At 38.3% G+C, this 20452-nt stretch overlaps 2 protein-coding genes across 3 annotated transcripts; both read left to right on the forward strand.

Annotated features, from left to right (window-relative positions):
- Positions 1-32: 32 nt before the first annotated feature.
- LOC112276682 (protein PAT1 homolog) lies at positions 33-6018 on the forward strand. Of its 2 annotated transcripts, XM_090246880.1 has the most exons (9): positions 96-284; positions 1211-1263; positions 1523-1904; positions 2201-2266; positions 2404-2485; positions 2595-2887; positions 3019-3511; positions 3835-4129; positions 4254-6018. In XM_090246880.1, exons 3-9 carry the CDS (start codon positions 1668-1670, stop codon positions 5320-5322), a joined length of 2535 nt encoding a protein of 844 aa, XP_090103006.1. In that variant the 5' UTR covers positions 96-284; positions 1211-1263; positions 1523-1667; the 3' UTR covers positions 5323-6018. The 2 variants fall into 2 exon arrangements, with proteins under 2 accessions (XP_024363989.1, XP_090103006.1); XM_024508221.3 differs by lacking the exon at positions 1211-1263 and having other exon boundaries at positions 33-284.
- A 5721-nt stretch (positions 6019-11739) lies between these two features.
- On the forward strand, positions 11740-19967 carry LOC112276611 (GRAS family protein RAM1). The gene is given in 5 exon segments (XM_090246962.1): positions 11740-11909; positions 17704-17941; positions 18509-18623; positions 18626-18765; positions 18959-19967. Coding segments are annotated over 5 exon segments (1296 nt in total). The 3' UTR covers positions 19592-19967.
- The last annotated feature ends 485 nt before the right edge of the window (positions 19968-20452 follow it).

Here is a 20452-nt window from a genome sequence, read left to right on the forward strand (position 1 = left end):
CTCAGGTGCTGCCATTCCTACAAACCAAGGGACCGTGTTCCGACACCTCTCATAAGGCGCTGCACTGCTGCTGTGTCGATGGCGGATGCTAGGGTTTCCATTTTGCACTAGACGCATGGAATTGGTGCTCCTTCGTCAGCGCGAGATTGTGTGCCGGAGAAGAGAGTCGGGGGAAGGTGTGTGCTTGCGGAATTCAGTGCAGGATCGGGGTGGGAGACTCGATTCAGGGGGGATACGGGGCCATCGGAGGTGGTGGAACGGAGTTACGAGGCGCGTTGTTAGAGGTAATGAGCGTTTGTCTCGGGTTGTGAGGAGTTCTGGAGTTGACGTGGTTGTGTTTCCGGGGATCTGGTGGCGTCGGGTGGTAGAATTGGTGGTTGGTGGTGTGTAGCGGATCGGGGGTGTGGTGTTGCGAATTAAGTGTTCGTGTGTGTGTGTGTGTGTGTGTGTGTACATATGTATGTTTGTTTCCTATTTTGTATGATGCTGTTTCTTGGTCAGTGTTGCGCGCTTTCATTCTGTGAAGTGTGCGAGGATTGTCTCTGTCATGTGAAGTTTGTGGTGATGGTGTGGTGTTTTGGCGGTTTTTAGGGTATGTCTTGGTCATCCTACAGGGGCTCTTTTCTACGTAGTTTTACTTGCTTCTTTCTGCTACCCTCTCGTTTTCCCTGTTCCCCTTCCTCTTTTCTTTTCTTCCTTCTAGAAGTCTCGTTTCATCGAGTGTGGATTTGAGCGCGGTAAATGCGACGGCTTAGTAGTCTTTTTGCGCAAGGATTCTGCCTTTCCTCATTGGTGTTGTGAAACACTTCGCGTAGTGGTGACAATGGGACTTGTGCTCAACGGAGAATCGTTTGCTCAAGCTCTTTGATTATTGCAGTGTTGCTTGTACCTTCCTTCTAGTATGTTTCGTGGCCGTTTTTTCTAGTGAATGGTGCTAAGGTTGCGACGGTGCAAAGAATCCTGATATAATATGTTTGTTTGAGAGGCCGCCTATCATAGGACGAAGGCGTTTCTTTGTTTGTTGTACTTTATTATCTTTGCTAATTTTTGTATTGAACGCGCTCTACATGATGATTCATACAAGCAGCATCCCAATTTATGATGTTCACGGAATCTTGAGTTGCATTGTTTTTAGAAGTTGGGCTTTCATTTAGGAATATTTTCCATGGATATCATGTTACCTTCATTCTTATCCTTTTCTTCGCTTCAGGAAATGTCTTTTTATTCGATCAAGCGCTGATGGTGATGTCTAGTGTATCCGAGGTTGTGGACTTATTCCTTGACCTTCTGTGAGTCCTGCGGATTTGCGTGACATTGTCTGTCTGAACCTTTTTTTGAAGGCTGACATGTAAATATTTTATGTCTCCATTGGTTTGTGAACGACCATTCAGGTTTCTCATCGAACGTTTTTATTTTCCATCTGTGTTTTTCCCTCGTCTCTGAAGTGCCTTATTCTACAACTTCATACTAATTATGTGGGTGGAATTTAGCGCATACTGATTCTACAGTGATTCTTCTGCAGGTCTGTGCATATGGTGTTTATTGGTTTCTTTTTAATATTCCTTTTTCACTTTTGAAGAAGGCGCAGTAATTTTTCATTTTAGCTTGTAGATATAGTTAAATTGTAGCTGTGAATACTACATTCGGTGAAAAACTTGCCAAGTAGAATGAAAAAGTCTGCTGACAAAAGCAATAAAATGGAAGACGCGGAAGTCACTCCTAATGACAACACGCAACCTTCCTCTCGGTCAAGTCGCGACGAATTCTTTGATGCTTCTCAGTATGCGTTCTTTGGAAGAAACGTATCTCAAGAAGTTGAACTAGGAGGTCTGGAGGAAGAAGACGGTGGAGATCAGTTTGAAGATGGAGAGGATACACTTGATAGTCTCGTTGACAGGGACGAGGTCAGTTTTGAAAGTCACTTTGCAAGTGATTTGTATGATTTGCAAGTTTTTTTCCTATCTAGTTGTCACTGATAGATGGTGGAGGTGTTTAATCTTCTGGTTTGGCATATGACTCTATTTACCACTTGCTTTGATGTCCTTTTTGTTTCTGCAGCCAAATAGCATTTGAGCACTCTGGTATTGGCTTGGCTGTTTCGTCTAAATTTGATCGGTCTCTGGTTATCTAGGATTTCTTATCGGACAGGTTTTGTGTACGTTTTGGGTTCATTTTCCTAATGTTAATTGTGGGTTTTCAGTTAGCAGGGCAAGATGCTGGCGCTGAATGGGATAGCGTGTCAGATCTCACTTCCTCCTTTGCTAAGGTAAGCTACTTCACATCTATTTCATTTCACGTTAGTTCAACTTTCCATAGTCCTTGCCGTCTCTTAGCTTGTTTGATTTCTCTTCCTATCTTTGATATTGCTGCGATTGTAATTGCAACATTAATTTGTGGTTGCAGCTCAACAGTGCATCTCCTCGAAGAGAAGAAGTGCCTCGCAGTGGGTTGGATGAAGGAAGGCAGTTTCTGTCGAATAGAGATGGTATGTAAACATTTGTGAATTTGAGCACGCTGTGGATGTCTCATCAGTAAATTTTATGTTTGAAGTTACCTTCTCCCTATGATAATAATATTTTCATTTGAATTTACAGCTGCAGTTCCACGTGAACGATCATTTGAGACGGCTCCTGCGCACAATTGGCTAGAAAGGTCAATTGTGGATAGGGAAGTTGATGCTGGTGCAAGAAAGTGGTGGCCCAATCATCAGCACCAGCCTGTTCAAGGACTGGATTTTGATGGTATGCCCTTGGGACCTCCTGTTCATCAGCAGCCAGGACAAGCACAGTTACGGCAGCAACAGTGGTGGAATAATGATCCTAGTCTTCCTCATATGTCACCTCCTAGCGCACTGGAAGGGGCTTATCCTCCTGCCAGGGCACATCAGGTATATTTGTAACTGAAGAATTATTTGGGATGAATCGAGTGATTCATGAGTTTCTGAATTAATTGCCTTTGGTATGTTTTGGATGTCGAATCTCAAAGCGTATTAATAGATTCTGTGTATTTTTTGTACAGCGAGCTGCAACTCCGCCTGGCCATCAATCAGGACAATATAGACAACCCATGGCTGCCCCTTCCAACTTGGCTCATATTGGTGGGGGTGTCATTCCTTCTCACATCGTATACGGCCCTGGACAGTCACCTTTTACTTCTGCCGGTCACATTTTACCTACTGTGCAACCTCAATCTGGGCCTTGGGCGCAACGGCCATCTGTTTCAGCAGTCCCTGGAAATTCTGTACCTCAGCAAATGCCACTCATGCCTCCACAAGTGATGTTACAGTACAATAGACAACAACCCCCTCTCCATTCTAGCCCGCTTCCACCCTATGGACAGATTCCATATGGAGGTTCCCCGCCACCTGGAGCAGATCATGCTATGCAGAAGATGAATGAAGCTGGGATGCCACGCGAGTTTTGGGATCAAAGAGAACAACGCTTTGACCCACAGTTTCGGCCAAGGCAGAATCATCACCGTAATCATCCTCAAAATCTTCCATCCGATGGAGGTGCTTTTCTCCATTCATGGAAGATTTTTTTGTCATTCCTGGTCACAAGAGATTGTAAACCCTTGTTATTGAACTTGTCGTTTAACTTGTCTGCGTACATGAAACAATATTCTTGTTTTATTTTTTAATATTCCATCTCCACTCTCCTCCCTTCCCCGCTCACACATTAAAGGAAAAGCAATCTCAACCAAGCATTACACCATAAAATCCAGTTGGTGTTTCATATACAAATTTTACGGAAAAATTTAACCTCAGACCCTTTCTTGATGTGTCGGTTAGCTGGAATTTCTTTAGTATTAAATATATATTTATGTTTGTCACAGGCAGGGCTGTTCAGAATGGCCTTCATCATTTTAGGTCAAAGTACATGACCGCAGAAGAGATTGAGAATATAGTACGAATTCAGTGGGCTGCAACACATGGGAGTGATCCGTACATTGATGACTATTATCACCAGGCAGTGCAAGCGAAGATGGCAGGAGGCACTCCCCACGGGCGTCGCCACTTTGCACCCTCCCACCCTCGTGACATGCCTTCACATGCTAGAGCAGCTGCTGAACCTCACGCTTACCTTCAGCTGGATGCCCTGGGCAGAGTCCCGTACTCTTCGATTCGCAGGTATGGTTTCTGTGTTCCTGCTAGTGTTTTTGTTCTCGACCGACTGTCTGCTAACCTTCAACTGATGGGTGTCAAGTTCTTAACGTTTACATGCCTCGCTTACATATTTAAGTGTTGGGTGCAGACCGCGACCTCTCTTGGAGGTTGATGCAGCCCGTTCTGATGGGATGAATATGGGTGACCACGTCAATGGAGATTTAGGCATTGAGGGAATGTCACCTCAAAGACCTTTAGAACAAGAGCCAATGCTAGCAGCTCGGATTGCTGTAGAGGATGGCTTGTGTCTCCTTCTCGACGTCGACGATATAGACAGGCTCCTTGCTGTTCAGCAACATCCTGACGGAGGTGCCCAGCTTCGTAGGCGTCGCCAAATTCTTCTGGAGGGACTGGCTTCATCTCTGCAATTAGCTGATCCTCTGGGGAACACCTCTGATTTGGGAAATCGTATTCTGAATGGACGATTTGTGGGACTCAACCCCAAAGACGACCTTGTCTTTCTTCGGTTAGTGTCATTACCTAAGGGAAAGAAGCTTCTGACTAGGTACCTGCAGTTGCTCAACCCTGGGAGTGAACTTGTACAGTTGGTATGTATGGCAGTTTGTCGACACTTGCGGTTTTTGTTCAGTGGTCCCCAGTCTGATGCTGGCGCAGCTGCTACTACAGCTGCCTTGGCTAACGCGGTTGCCTTGGCTGTATTGGGCATGGACCTTCCGTCCTTGAGCGCTTGTTTACTCTCTGTCGTGCTCGCAAGCGAGGCTGCTCATCTTCGCCCAATAGGTGCTCCAGCCGGTGACGGGGCAGCCGTTATACTTAGATCACTATTAGAAAAGGCGAGCATGGTGAGGAGGGACAGACATGCCTTCCATACCCCACAGAGCCTTACTATATGGCAGCATGCTTTTGACGCATTTTTTTCTGTACTTACGAAGTACTGTACCAATAAGTATGACAGCGTGATACACTCTTTAATGATGTTGTATCCCGGAAATATACCGGCTATCAATACCGCTGCGGATGAAGCTTTGAAGAAAGAAATTCCTGTCGAGCTGCTTCAAGCGACTCTTCCGCACACGAGTGAACAACAGAGGAAGCTGCTGTATGACCTTATCACTAACCGGGCTGGTGCTATGAGTGGTCTATCTAACCAGTCAGCGGACAGTCATTCGAGTAACACTGCTACCGTACGTGGCTAACTACAGGTCATCCTGCAGCTTGATCACGCAGATTAAAACAACTGGAGTACCAAGCATGTGGATAACATTTTAATGTAAGTCCCGAGAGTTTCCTCTGCTTGTGCCATTCTTTGTACACTGCTGAAGATTATATCGTCCACCCTTTTCCTTGCTCTGCATGGCTTTGGGGGTTTAGCTTGTAAAATTATGATAGACATGCGTGATATTGCTATGCTTTGAATTTAGTTCAGTTCCCTGAGAATAGTTTAGAGAGATTGCAGAAGGTTAGAGAAGATCTAGGAAATGCTATGCAGATTGAACATGGGAATCATACCAAATAGTAGGATGCATAAAAGGGCATGTAAGATTTTGTGTGGGTGTGAGCAATTGGAAGGAGGAATAAGGAGAGTGCAATTGGGCATCCCCATCCGTAAATATATTACTAGCGGTTTGTAGACAGCGGATACTTCGAAACATTTTAGATACTGCAGATTATCAACACAGATGATGAGAATAGAGTTTTTACTAGACGCTGCATCTGAAACGCAAGCGTCGCTACACTCTTGTTTTGCCTCGTGAAGATTGGCAGGAGGGTGCTATGTCGCCCTCACCCATTATCGCTGGTTAATGTTTATGTGAAAGCTAGAACATCTTCATTCAGTATTTTTGCCATGATGTTTACTCTGGCCAATATGACAGTTCAAAGTATTTACCTATTATCAATCTGCATCTCCTCTGATTACGTCATTACGCTTGCGAATGTCCAGGTAGGACAAGTCAACTAAGTCATTTTAAACAGTGACCTGAGTGGTTGTCACCATAGCAAAGGATAGCTCCATCACCCCTGAATGTACAGTACATATGAATATTTCACGCATTGCGCCTGTCTCTTCTACAAGAGAGATTCGCAGATAGGAGCAGACTCAACATCGCCAGTGACAAGCCACTAAATGGGTGCGTTGACACTGGAGATGGGCAGAGTGCAGAAGTTGGCCACTCTGTGGACGATTGCCCTTCAATCACATTTTTTGTTGCTGGTAGATGCAGCACCTGTGTCTCTATTTACTTGGTTGTCGGAGACTTATTATCAAACCGAGCAATGCTTTCTTCCCATGAAATTTTAGGAAAGCTCTTTCTCATGATTGTATTCTTGACTGGCCATTTAATAGAAGAATACTTTCAATGGCAACTTTTCATGTGAGAGTTCGCAACAAAACAGAATATTTAGGTTTGAGTAGTGCGTCATTTTATGTTTTGATTTTTGAGTATCTTGCTCTTCTGTTAACTTCCAAGCAATCATTTGAAAATATAATGAATATATATTGACTGAAATTGGGTTCTACTAAGATCTACGTGGAAAAAAATGTTCAAAGTACAAATAGTTACTACGTGAAAGATAAAATTGGCAAAGTATGCATCTAATGACCATAAATCCAGTCATTATTATAATCTACTCATCCAATTTTCATTCTTGTGTTAGATTTAAGTTTTGAAGTCATCGTTCATAAAACCCATATATTATCATTTTTTTATTTTAAAAAATATATAAAGTGATATGTCTTTCAATATTTACATTTGCAAAAAAACAATATACTCCACAATATTCTTGAGATTTTTCTTAGGTATACAAATATTTTTTTGACATCTTCAATTTGACAATAAATCATGAGGAGAGATTGATGTAGACAATTGTCCTTTTGAACTGAATGCATGTTAGGTTTTTGATAGATTTAAAAATAAAAATATTAATGCAAAACAAGAGATTCTTATAGAAGGTTTGCTTGTGGGAATTTGGATAGAATAATATATATATATATATATATATATGCCTGGACAAATTGGTTAGGAAGTCTTGAGGAAATTTGAAAAACACCTTGTAGAAGAGCCAAGTCTCTTGAAAAGATGGAAGAAATCACAAATAGCAAAACACTTAATTTTGCATAAAATACATAAAATAATCAAATGAAATTGTAACATACCACAGAGTATCGATTATTCAATAGCTCCATTATTCTTGATTCCACTTACTAAATACTAAGAGTTAGGATTTCTTTTGCACTTAACTATCAATGCATTGGATATACCTGCTTTTTGTGTCAAAATATACATGTATATATATATATATATATATATAACTTCCCACTATAGTTTGGAAAAACTTCCATATTCCAAGTGTTTTTTTAGATATCATCACAATACAATCTTAATGAATCCATGCTTAAAGGTGGATGAGCTTTGTTCTTTTTGGTTCCAAAGAGTTTTATACGTAAGTCACTGAAGTACTTAAGTACATGGTGGTAAGATTTTGGTTATACTTGTGGAACTCACGACGAGGTCATACAAACAGTGGTCTTGCAGAATGATACTCCCAAACGACCAACTTCCGAAGAGAAGCATTACCTTTGTCCCTCATCTAATCATCAAAAATTTCTTTTCAAGTAAAGATAGGCTGTACAACTTAGATCCTAAACCTGATACGATGTAGAAGAATCACGGCAGATAGAAATAAATGCAAATGTGCAAGACATTTTAGGCAACATGCACATTTCTATGATGCCTTCCGGCACTGAACACGCAGCCTCACCCATGTCCTGCTAGCTAGAGATTTCGACGTGTGAGATGTGCAAGGCACACACCACTAGGCTGTAGACTCCAACAAAAATTTGGAGCAGTTGTAGTCATTACCTGGAGCTGCAGTATTCTTTGAACATAACTCTTCAACAACCCCTGAACTCAAGCTCACCTGCGATATACGAGCACCTTTGCGGCCATCCTTGTTCTTATGATCGACTCGTTTATGTCTTTTCATCTGCACTAGAAAAAGCTTTTGGGGGTCTAATTCACCGGTTGCCTTGACCAGATACTCAAGGGAGGCATCAAAGTTTTGACATATTTTTTGAAGCTGAACTCCTCTTTCGATCCGTCCTCGCGAATGAGAATGAAGCATCTGCTTTGACAATTGGGGTTAATGTGGACTTGGAACGCCGTGATTCCGCCTGCAACCTTGTTGGAGTCTGATTGAGCGATGAGCTCAATAAGCACCATATACTCATACTGCAACACGCGAAAAAACTTAAAACACAATACATTGTTGCCAGCCAGCACTGTACGTACATTCAAAAAAATTAACGAAGATTCGAACAAACAATTTAAGGTAAAGAAACTAGAATACCAACCCTAAATCCCAAGCCAAGCACAAGCTTCGACTGGATTCAATGGGCTTAAAATGGACATTTTTCTAGTCCGGAAAATAAGACAACTTTAAACTCTCCTTGTTAGGATTTTGGCCAAGGTCCCAGCATTGAAGCGAATTGCGGAAATAAGTGAACATTTTGAATGACGTATGAAAAACTATAGGGCCAAGGTTTCTTCGGTTCCACATTCGCTTTGTAATCCATGTACTTAGCTTTTCTCTTCTCGGCCATCTGCTTTTTAGTCATAACCTTGTCCTCCAGTCCATTCGACACATCGGCTACAACAGGTTTTGATTCAACTGTTTTCGATGTAACCCCCTCATCAACCGTCTCCTCCTTTACATTCTCCGTAATAGCATTGGCCTTCTTGGCCGCAGCTTTTCGTAGCTTTGCCCTGATTCTTCTCTCCTCAAACTTTTCCTGTTAATCTTAGCCTCGTCGTCCACCATCTTGTCTCCGTCCTCCTCGGCTTTTTCAATGATACCGTTCACCTTGTCCACCTCCATTTCTTCGGCTACATTCGATTCAACAGGTTTCGATTTCAATTCATTCAAAATGACCCACTTCCTGCGGCTGCTTCTCCTTCACCTCCCCCTACTTCAGGTTCTCCTCCCCATCTCCCTCCTTTGCCGTCTCTTTCGCTGTCACAACTGCATCCGACACAGCCTTCTTCACAACCTCCTCAACCGTTGTCACCGTCTCCTCCACGACCGACACCTTCTCCTCTACCACCGCAGTGGCCTTCTTGTTTTCGGCCTTCTCCACCACAGCTGCAGCGTGATTGGCCGCATTCTTCTTTGGCGTCTTCTTACCTCTCGTCATCACCTGCCCATCTCCCCCCTCAACCGTCTCCTTCAATGTCACCACCGCATCCACCTTCATGGCATCCGGGATTGTCTTCTCCACAACCTCCTCAACCTTCACCATCCACTTCCTCCACGACCGTCACCTTCTCCTCTACCACTGCGGGAGTCTTTTCGTCCTTGGCATTTTCCACCATAGCAGTAACATAATCAGCCGAATTCTTGTTAGGTGTCCTCTTGCCGTCACGCTTCCTCGTACCCCTCGTCATCACCTCCTCCTTCTCATTTCCTCCTTCGACCACCTTCTTTACCTCCACCACATCTACCTTCAGGGAATCCGTTCCCGTCTTCATCACAATCTCCTCACCCTTCGAAACCACTTCCTTCACGACCGTCACATTCTCTTTTACCAAATCAGCAGCCTTCTTATCTTCGGCCTTGTTCTTCTTGGGTGACTCCACCCCACCATTAGCTGTCTTCTGTTTGGGCGTCTCAATCTCAGCGTTGGCCTTCTTCTGTTCGGCAGTCTCCTGCGCAGCATTGGCTTTCTTCTGCTTGGGCGTCTCCATCAAAGCATTGGCCTTCTCCTGCTTGGGCGTCTTCACCAAAGCAAGAGCCTTCTTGGCCGAACCCTTGTTCGGGGACTTCCTGCCCTTCCCCATTGCCTTGTCCTTCTACAACCCCCTCCCCCCCCCCCCCCCCCACCCCAAAAAAAAAATCTGAAACTCTAAAACTCTATAACCTGTACGCCCTGTAAACGCAAAATTCCCACAGGAAACTGTAAACCTCAAATCTAACCTCAAAATCTACAATTAGTGCTCACGCTGTCTGATAATCGTCATGGGCGGCACAGTCCTCAAAGAGAACGACAGCATCTCCGTGAACAACCGCAGCCGAGGCAACTAGGAATGTGATCACAATGAGAAAAGGCCTCCGAGGACAAGTCCTAATTCTAGTTCCACTCAAGGGTGAGTGTAGCTAGCAGGGCTTGGAAGGAGTGTGATTGACGCGGGGCAAGGAGCTCTAAACCCTAGGGTGCCTGCAACAGCGCCTTTATATCATGAAATATTGGACAACAATGGCGCCAACAATAGCTCCTTTAACCCTCTCTTTTAGCATCACACTCATCACATTGTCTCGTTCGCGGACTAGCACAAGGAATATGAAGTCCACTAGTTTCTTGAATGCTAGGGTCCTTTTAAGCATATCGATCTCATGACCCAGTTTCTACTTTTCGAACTTTCGTGCTTTCTCCCTGGAATTGGCTTTGGTATCTTCTGCTCATCTGACTCTTGATTCTTTAGTATCTTCCTCAGCAGAGTTTAACTTCTGCGCAAAACTTGCCTTCTTTTGATCCCAATTTGTCAGCCTTCATTGTAAGAATTGCGCGTTCTGGGCTAAATACTGCAGCCGTTCCATTGCCCCTTTCCTGCATGGTTTGAGGTTTCAGGAAATCATCGTTCACTTTTTCTTTCACTATGCTGCAGTTTGCATCAAAGACGAGAGAGCCTGGCGCTGCGAAAGCTGATGCAAGTACCAAAAATTTCAGCCAGCAGACGCCAAGAATCTCATCTTGATCAGTCAAAGTACTTCCTCATGAGATTCTTGTGATCGGACATAAGATGCACCAAAGGATTCATCAAATAAACTGTCTGGAACTGTAGGGCTGGAGATCTCTGAGCATATCCTTGGCCTTCAAACACCCCCATCGTTGATGAAAACTTCCACAGAACTTGTTGTGTAGATGACACCTATCTTATTAATTAAAACCGTGAGAAACTTCTCGCAGAATTCTAATGTACAGACCAGCTCTCTTACAATTAAGAATTTGGACAAGAGCCTTTGCGTAGCCTTGAGCAGCGCAATCTGAAGCTGACGAGGTGGCCGGGTTGGTGGTGGATTACGAGGCCAAGGCCATGGCAGAGGCTTCGGTTCAGTTGGGGTTGGATCTTCCATCGTTGCCTGGACTCAGGATTTTACAGGGAAGGAATTGAATCTACAAAACAATACAGCTAGGTGTCATGTCCCAGTGAATAGAATAGCGACGAATTGGACTTGCCTTAGAAGGCACTGCACTAAACATCACCTCATCCAACCAATTAACCAACAAAAGCCCCAAACATAACCATATAACAATGGTAGAGAGATAAGTACAAAAGACGAGTGGAGAAGAAAGTACGTAAGAAAGGTGGGAAGCAAACTACACCAGAACTTACACGATGATCAATCAGGACACAGGCGCTGTTGCACAGAAGAGCTTGAACATGCACTCGTTGGCGACAGCCTATCTCGTCACTGCAAAGCTTATATTTTTCAATGTGGCATGTATGCATGAGAGATTGCAGACCGAAGGCCAGCTGGGTGATAACGACAATAGCACACGCTGAGAATATTATCTTCCCTGACTGTTTCTATGCATACATCGTCGCAAAATCAGCAGCATGTCTGCGCAGACAACCGCAGACGTGAGGGGTGTAGGCGCTCTTGGAAGGCACGGCAGTCAAGCCAAGAGGGGTCTTGGAAGGCATGGCAGTCAGGCCAAGAGGGGTCTTGGCGAAATGAGATGCTGGCTACTTAGAAAGGCAAAGAGCACTCTTCTTCTCACCACCAAGTAAGTTTCACATGGAAGAATGCAAAATGCTTGCAATGAATGCGCTGTGAATTCGTTGCCGTTGGAATGAAGCTCACGGCGTCTTCTTCACGGTAGGCAGACTCTTCACCGGCGCAGGAATGAAGTTGTTATAAATCTCTTGTATAAAACAGCTCAAAAAATAAACCAGAGGCGACAAAAACCATCTGTGATTGACTATATATTTCATTGTTTTCATTAAAAGTGAAGCAATAACTCAACTTTTGATCAATTAGAGATCAAAATTTGCATGTTGTTATTATAGATTGCAGAGAGTAGCACTTCAAGCTCCCAATAGTAATTTTCAGTAAATATTTTTTGTGCTCCACAACATGGTTTCTTCTAGTATATGTATAGATATATATATATATATATATATATATAGAATTAAGTTTAATGAATCTTCTATTTTCCACCTCAATGTTGACATGTCCAATTATAAGTGATTTAGAAGGCTTGGTCAAGGGACCAAAAGTGTAAAGTAACATTCAAAGGATATTTAGTTGAGAATGATTTAATCACTCTAAGTCATAACACATTATTATTTATAGTAGTACTTTATTGGGTGGAGAATAAAGATAAATTCATAAATTTTGTTTGTGTGCACATGTTTTGACATCAAGTCAATCAAATTCTTTGCAACTTTATCATATCAAGTTTATTTAGAAAGTTTTAGAAAGTGAAAAAAATGATAAATCTATAGTAGTCATAATGACTTTGCAGCAATTTTGTCATTGGAGAAGAGAAATGAAGAGGGGAACAAGAATAAATACATGGATGGATGGAGAAGTCCTTATTAGATTAAGTTTTGTTACTTCTTCAATTCAAATATTAATACAAATTCATAGGAGATTTTTTTGAAGTAGAAAATGTCTTCAAACTATGGGATTGAGTAGAGTTAAAAAAATTTGATATTATTTTTTAGTATATGTATTTCATGTTTTAAAATTATCATAATTTTAAAATGTTAATAGAGATGTTTTATATAAAAGAGAAGAAATTAAGAGGTAATTGAAGTAAAAAACTATGCTTTTTATAATTTAAAATTATTTTTGTTGTTTTTATAAAATAAACTATGACTATTATATTTATTAGATGGATTTTGAAGTAAAAATACTTCTTAGTATTTATAATATGTATTTCTTAAGTAAGAAATTACTTATCAGCTTCAACAAAAACATCTTTAAAGTCAAAATCATTTTGAAGTAGAGAATTAATTAGAGTAGATGAAAACCATATTTCTACTCAGTAATATAGATTTTTAAAATAGAGCAAATATTGACTTAAAGATAAAAAATCGAAATTCATACTTTATTAATAAAGTAGCTAATATATATCATATATATTTCTACATTTTTTTAAAAACTAATTTTATTAAAGAATTGTGACTCTTTAATTTTGTTAGTAGAATTTTTAAAGACTCACATCTCTCTAACTTAAGTTCCAATATTGTATTAATTTTAAATATATTTGGATCTTGATTAATAGAATTTTTCTTATTATAAATCTAAATTTTTAATATTTATTTATTTGATATGTATTTTTTCTAATTCACATCATTGCAAAAGAAACAACATATTTCCAAAAAATATTCTTCTCTTCAACTTTTAAGGTATCAATAATTTGTTTACTACTTCTTATACTTCTTCCAAATTTGCTGGTTTTAATTAAATATTAAATAGTCTTAATATTTTTAAACTATAGCTAAACTATTTTCTTCATTTTGAATAGTTTTAATAAAATATAATACAGGATACATGTGCTATAAATCATCAAATGTGGCTTTTGCTAACATATTCTTTCTTATTTTTTCTATACCAACTAAACATAAATAGATTCATAATGGAAAAGGTTTTTTTATTAATCTAAAATGCAAATATTTTAAATCAATAAAAAAAAAAATAATAATATATAATTGAAATATTTTATCCTATTATTTTATTTAAATCAAATATTTGTATCAATTCTATTATTAAATATAAATTTTGATTTTTTTATCATCATCAATATTATTTTTTAAAATGTAATAATATTTGATCAAATTTGGATGGCTTGAAACAGCTAAGATATTTATATCTTTTAAAAATAATACATTCAAATTAACATCTATCATTTTTGATGCACCTAAAAGTTTAACTATTTAAATTTATAAACTTTTCTATAATTTCTACAAATAATAAGTTTTATAATTTATAAATTTTGATATCGTTTGAGACTTCCAAACCATTTAAGTCTCTACCTTCTATATGCTAAAAGTTCTTCAATCTTACTAATAAATAGTTTTTAAAGTCAAAATCCTCAAATTTAACCATGATGTTGGAATTTTCTATAAATGCACACAAATCAAACTAAATGCAATACAACTTAGAAGAGACAAAGATGTAAGTGGTTCACTTCAAGGTTAAAGCTACATCTTCTAGAGAACACACAAAGAAATTTAATTTAACTACAAAGAACAATTGTTGTACAACACATTGATGTCCATGTGAGGTCTAAAAAAAATCCTATTTCTAATCCTAGTACCTTTTTCTAAAAAAAAAGCTTCAAATTAAACCTACACCAACCTACAAGGGTTGTTAAAAAATTGGCGGGCAAAGCCCACCAAGAGAATTTATAATACAAGACAAATGTCAACACATGATGCAATATTTGATATAATAGTAGCTTTCTAAATATCTTTTTGTTTTCTACTAGAAAGATACTTGTTTGATACCAACATGCTTATCTACAATATTTTATCACCATAGATAGATGCATATATAATTTATCATTATATATATATATATATATATATATATATATATTAAATGTTATCTATTAGAATTTATAAATAATAATATAAATTTGAAATTTATATAGCTTCAAGTCTTTAAGTTTTTAAATACTTTGATAATATGACCATTTTATTTATAAAGATTTGTACATTGATGTTCAGTCAAGAAGACTTTTTTTATACCTTATTTTATTTTCAAAATCTAAAATTAACAAATAAAATTTTAAATTTTATTTTTAAAATTATTTTAACTAATTTTTAATATTTTCAAAAAAATTATTATAAAATTTAATAAAAATCTGAAAAATTAGAATATAATAAACAAATAACTATTTTTAAAAACTCTGTAAGATTGCCCATAATAATTAAGCAAATGATTTATATATTTTGTATTTAGTCACTCAATTAAAATGTTATTGAAAATTTTATTTAAAATTTTAAAGCTCTTATTAATAAGATGTTTGTAAAACATAATTAAAATATTATTAATATATTTTAAATAAGTAAAAATAACCGAAATTAGTGATAGTAATTTTTAAATTTATTTTCTATTTTACACAATTATTCTAGAAGTAATAAAAATAGTATATAACAAATAAAGTGACATAAAAATATTTATTTTAAATCAATAATCAGTTATACAAAATCATCATGATATATTTTTATACCCACCAAAATAATTAATACTAAATATTTTTATAATTCTTTGCAAAATTTTGAAGCTTGATAAAGTTTAATTAGATTCTTAAAATATTTTTCAAATACTACAAGACCTATCAAAAAATTAAAAAAATATTAATAAGAAATAATTAAGATTTTAATCCAAAAATATGCATTATAAACTAAATTTTAATTTAAATCTGTAATTAACATAACTTTATAATATTTTGACATAATAAAAATAATTATGTATAGATTGACTTAATTTCAAATTTTATAAACAAATCACAAATATTGTATCTAATTAAAAATATACTAAAAAAATTTATTAAATTTTTTATTATTTCTTCTTTAATCATGAGTTATTAATTTTCCTTCATTTATATATCTTGTATTGTCTTTGCTATTTAAAATTTCAACAGCAAAACCAATACATAAAAAGTGCAGAACAAAAATTGTGATTTTTAAGATTTATTGTGTTGATGTATGCTTACCTAATTAAATTGGGTAAGGCCTCTAACCTATATAATAACCAAACTAATTTAATTCAAATTTATAATACTTTATGTAGCTATAAATTATTAAAATATTATCCTTTCGTAAGACTTTTACACAAACAGTATTACTAATCTAGTAAACTTTTATGCATTTGGCTAAATACATAACCTTTTCAATATCAATCTTAAACTTCCAAATTCAACTTATTTTTTTATAAAGCATCAATTAGAATCAACTTTATTCCTTTTTTCAAAAAACATTGTTTATAAAAGTAATAAAACACACTTAGAATATTATATAGCTTACCGTATGCACTTTTAAATAATACCCTATTATTAACAAAAATGCCATCGTGTAATACTCCTTGCTAAAAAAACTTTAAATTTTTCCTACAGCACATTATTCTTTAATTTTGTGTAATACTTTCACATTATTATATTCTTTTTTCCTCACTCTCAAAAAAGTTACTTATTTAAAACCTTATTGTATATATTACTATTAAGATAATATTACATCAAAAAAATTAAATGAATAATATTACTTTAAATTATTAAAGTGATTTATATATATGATATAACTATACTCAAAATCTACATTTTACTCAATGACAAAAACTAATGATAGTAGAAATATCCGATACTTGTTAATCTTACATGTGAACTTGAGATGAAATAAGTGTATTATATTTTAATGCAAAATCATCTTAAAATTATATCTAAGTATTGAAGTATTTATACAAGTCCAACTATGAATTTTATTACTTCATGAAGGTACTCATTTATATATTTAAATTAAGTTGTAAAGTATATGTTTTGATTATGTTATATTATATTATATTCTTATATTTACCTTCTTTTATAATTTTAATGCTGGGAAAAAATATGATCAAGAAAAGTTAAATGTAAATTTAAGATTAAGGCAAAAGTCAATACAAACAACTACCTAATTTAAATATGAACAAAAAATAATAAATTATAATTCAAATAAATTAAATGTTCTTGATTAATTGGGCCCTTTATTAAACTATTTCCATAAGAAAACTATGTTATATAATGTAAATTGCTAATAAAAACAATTATGCAACAAGATAAAGTAGGATACTCTTGCCTTTGACCATGATCCTAACTTGGGGACTTCTCCCTCATTCAAACAACTCGTTTGATCTCCTCAATGCTCTAATCTGATCACCTTGATGCTCTGATTTCAACAACACTTGGCTTGTTGCAAAACCAAACAATATGCCTCTTCAACACAGACCTAATTTGTTGCAATCCAATGGTTGAGCATTCTGCAAACTATGTTGTCGATTACATGCTTTAATTTTGCATCCCAAGCACAGTTGCGATTAATTCTCTGGTGACATCGCTTTTCTTACCTAGGCTAGATCGGTACTCGCCCACCAAAAATCTATACATGCACATGACCGATGAACTCAAAACCAAGTAAATTATGTTTTATTTTCCTTCAAATTTTTAATTATAATAATAATGATACAAGATTTTTTAATATACATATTAAATCTGAATCAATATTTTCGGTGTTAAATTATATATATACACACTACTCTTGAAATTTATAACTTGAGGGAAATCTGTTGTCCAACAATATGAAGACATAAATACTGAGCCCCCTGTTTTGATCCCTCAACTCAGGACGTCGATTCCACAGAAGACCCCTCCACGGCTTTTGGTCACCTCAACGAAGTCCCAAACAGTACCGACACAAAAGCAAGCGTCAAAAAAGGGCCACACGACGCATTCACACCTCACATTTAGGATGCATCCTATGTGGCATGTGGCATCCGATGTGGATGTATATCGAACTGACACGTGTAAAAACCGCCAGCATGGCAGGACCGGAGGCTCAGAAATCAAGTCAGTCTTCACCGACGCTGGCGTCACCGTATGCGCTCAACGTCTCTCTTTCTTCACCTCTCTCCCGCCTCTTTGTTGAGCTGCATACCCTCGATCCTCGCCCCGCGCCCCGATTCAGGCCCACCATCGCGACTTGCTTCGAGATCGCCTTAGTTTGGGACCAGATTTGGCTTTTTTGGTGGAGATTTGCGTCAGCGGTGGCGTTTTTCGTGAGCTTCATGAGAATTCCATGAAAGCTTGCGGACGGGTGTGTGGGGTGTGATTTGTGGGCCGCGTTTAGGCTGTTGGGCGGTTTTGGAGCACTGGGATACTGAAATTTGGAGTTCCGTGTTGTTTGAGTGTGGGGAGCTGAGGATAAGTTGGTTGAATCCGTCAGCTGTGTTGATGTGAAGACTCCGATTGTTGGTTTTGTGAGTCTGACGTTCGTCATAGGCTGTGTCCTCTAGGCCTTTTGAATTTGAAACTCTAGTGTCCGTGCTAAGCTGGTGAAGATTGTCTCCGTTGGCTGCATTCTAGGAATTGGAGGAGTTTGTGTAGATTACAAGCGTTGTCGTACCGTAGACGAGAAGAGGGCGTAGACCCGGAGTCGTCAATGAGATAGGAAGAGCTTGTACGTGGAAGTAGTATTCTAATTTGAATCCGATTTCTTGTTGCTGGGACTGCAATGGCCAAGTTCAAGTTGCAGGGGATGTGATGATTTGGAGGCTCTCGTTGGGTAAGCTGTGAACCTGTGATGGACATGTGGTTGCAATTCACCGCTACTTGGGTTGTCATGACATCACGTGGTTGTATTCGCCCACTTCACTGCAAACCAAGCAATATTGGAGTCAGTGAGGAGCTGTGAATCGGTGCATATTGTTGATTTTGGAATCACGCATGGGATTCAGTGGGCAGCTTGCTTCAAGCGTTTGCCTCCCTGGCAGAGAAGCGCCCGCTTCCGATGGCTAAGATTACGGGGATCAGTACCTGTAATGTGGCCTCTGAGTCTGCCTCTATGTCTTCTCTAGCAACTGGCAAAAGACTTCAAGCCTTTGTGAGTAAACTTGCGTAATCCCATCTGTTCGAGTGAGACGTGTTGCATTCCATATTAACGGGATCCTGGTTAGACATCTTAGCAGATAGATTGTTCACCTTCTGCTCCTCGTCTTCCATGAATTGATCCAAGCCAATGGGATTAACTCGTTGTTGTTCCCCTACTGTGCAGAGCATCTCAAGATTGAATTTGAGTTTCATCCCGTGGTCTTGGTCTCGATGGAGGACTTCACTCCGGAGCTGCTCCAGCTCAACCCAGACGAAAAGGTAGTTGCAAACTTCATGCCACAACTCCACCAGATGCTGGAGGAGGAGGGAACAACATCCATACTCCGGCTTCTCAAATCAGTGGCTTGCTTGGCTCCCACTCTCGCACCCTCACAGAACACGACGCTGCCCTCAACGGGTCCGAATTCAGACCCCGGTTTGTGGACGCACTGCACTTCTACAGTGCCCTCTTCGATTCCTTGGACGCAGCCATGCCTCGCGATTGTCCAGACCGGTTGAACGTTGAAAAAAACTACTTCGCCAAACAGATCGAAAACATCGTTGCCTTTGAGGATGCAGATAGGACAGAGCGCCATGAGAGCTTGGAACAATGGAGCAAAATCATGCAAACTGCTGGGTTCTCCACCGTGCCGCTCAGCCATTACGCCTACAGCCAGGCCGTGCAGCTCCTGTGGCAATTCTGTGACAGATTCTGGTTGCGGAGACTAGCCGGGTGCATATCCCTCACGTGGCAAAACCGGTCTCTGATCACAGTATCTGCATGGAACTACTCTAAGGTACGATGGTTCTGGAACCTCGTTTTCGTAGATATATTTTAAGGCTGCAGCCGCACATTCAAGTCTGGAATGCTTGACGTTAATTTTACTTCCTGAAACCAGTTCGTGTGTGATTGGTGAAGGATTCGCACATTGTACAACTGTGCAGATGTGCTGTTTCTTCTGATTTTGTATATAGTCTGGAAATCTCTTATAGGCTAGTCCACAGTTTGTCAGGTTTTCCATGAGTTTCTGTTTTTTGGGTACAATTGCAGGTGCTTCTAGTTTGACTTGCAACGTTGTGTTTTACTGTATGTGGAATACGTTAGATAATGAGCATGCTAAGATGAGTACGATTCCTTTGTTTGCTTCCAACGTTTTGTATAACGATTTGTATACAAAATGATCCATAATGACTTTTTGCGAGTTGTTTAAGTTATATGTGGAGTTATTGAGAAACAAGCATATAGCGCTGGGCCAGATCTGAATTCTAAGCTTTACCATCTGTCATGTAGTGGTTGTCTTTATTGGATCCAGAAATTACTTAATTTCTTATTTAGTTTGCTAAAATGAAATAATAATTTGTGAAATGAAAAGTTCGTTTTGTATCAATAAAATCCATACATGCGGGTATCATATATTTACTATATTAATACATAGAATAATAGTGAACTAAAACTATAAGTTTAAGAATTGCAAGGCATACTTGCAACAAAAAAAAATAATCAAAACTTTTACTTACTTTGTTGAAAAAAATAGTAGTAGAACTTGAAGTGTGAGTAGTTTTTTAAAATTTGTTTTGTGGAATAAATAATCAAAAATAAAAATATGGCACAATTATTTTGGTATTTCTTCTTGGATATTTTGGTATCTTCCAAGACTCTTCTCAACCATGCAAGTGGAATTCAAATTAGGAACTTCGGA

The sequence above is a fragment of the Physcomitrium patens genome, chromosome 24 (assembly GCF_059467195.1).
Source record: "Physcomitrium patens ecotype Gransden chromosome 24, ASM5946719v1, whole genome shotgun sequence".
Classification (NCBI taxonomy): Eukaryota; Viridiplantae; Streptophyta; class Bryopsida; order Funariales; family Funariaceae; genus Physcomitrium; species Physcomitrium patens.

What these genes read in the sequence shown, in the direction of transcription:
- LOC112276682 (XM_024508221.3), top strand. Translation starts at nt 1,668, where the DNA reads ATGAAAAAGTCTGCTGACAAAAGCAATAAAATGGAAGACGCGGAAGTC. An exon ending in TCACTTCCTCCTTTGCTAAG is followed by an intron (nt 2,267 to 2,403) that starts GTAAGCTACTTC and finishes TTGTGGTTGCAG; the next exon opens with CTCAACAGTGCATCTCCTCG. An exon ending in CCGTACTCTTCGATTCGCAG is followed by an intron (nt 4,130 to 4,253) that starts GTATGGTTTCTG and finishes TGTTGGGTGCAG; the next exon opens with ACCGCGACCTCTCTTGGAGG.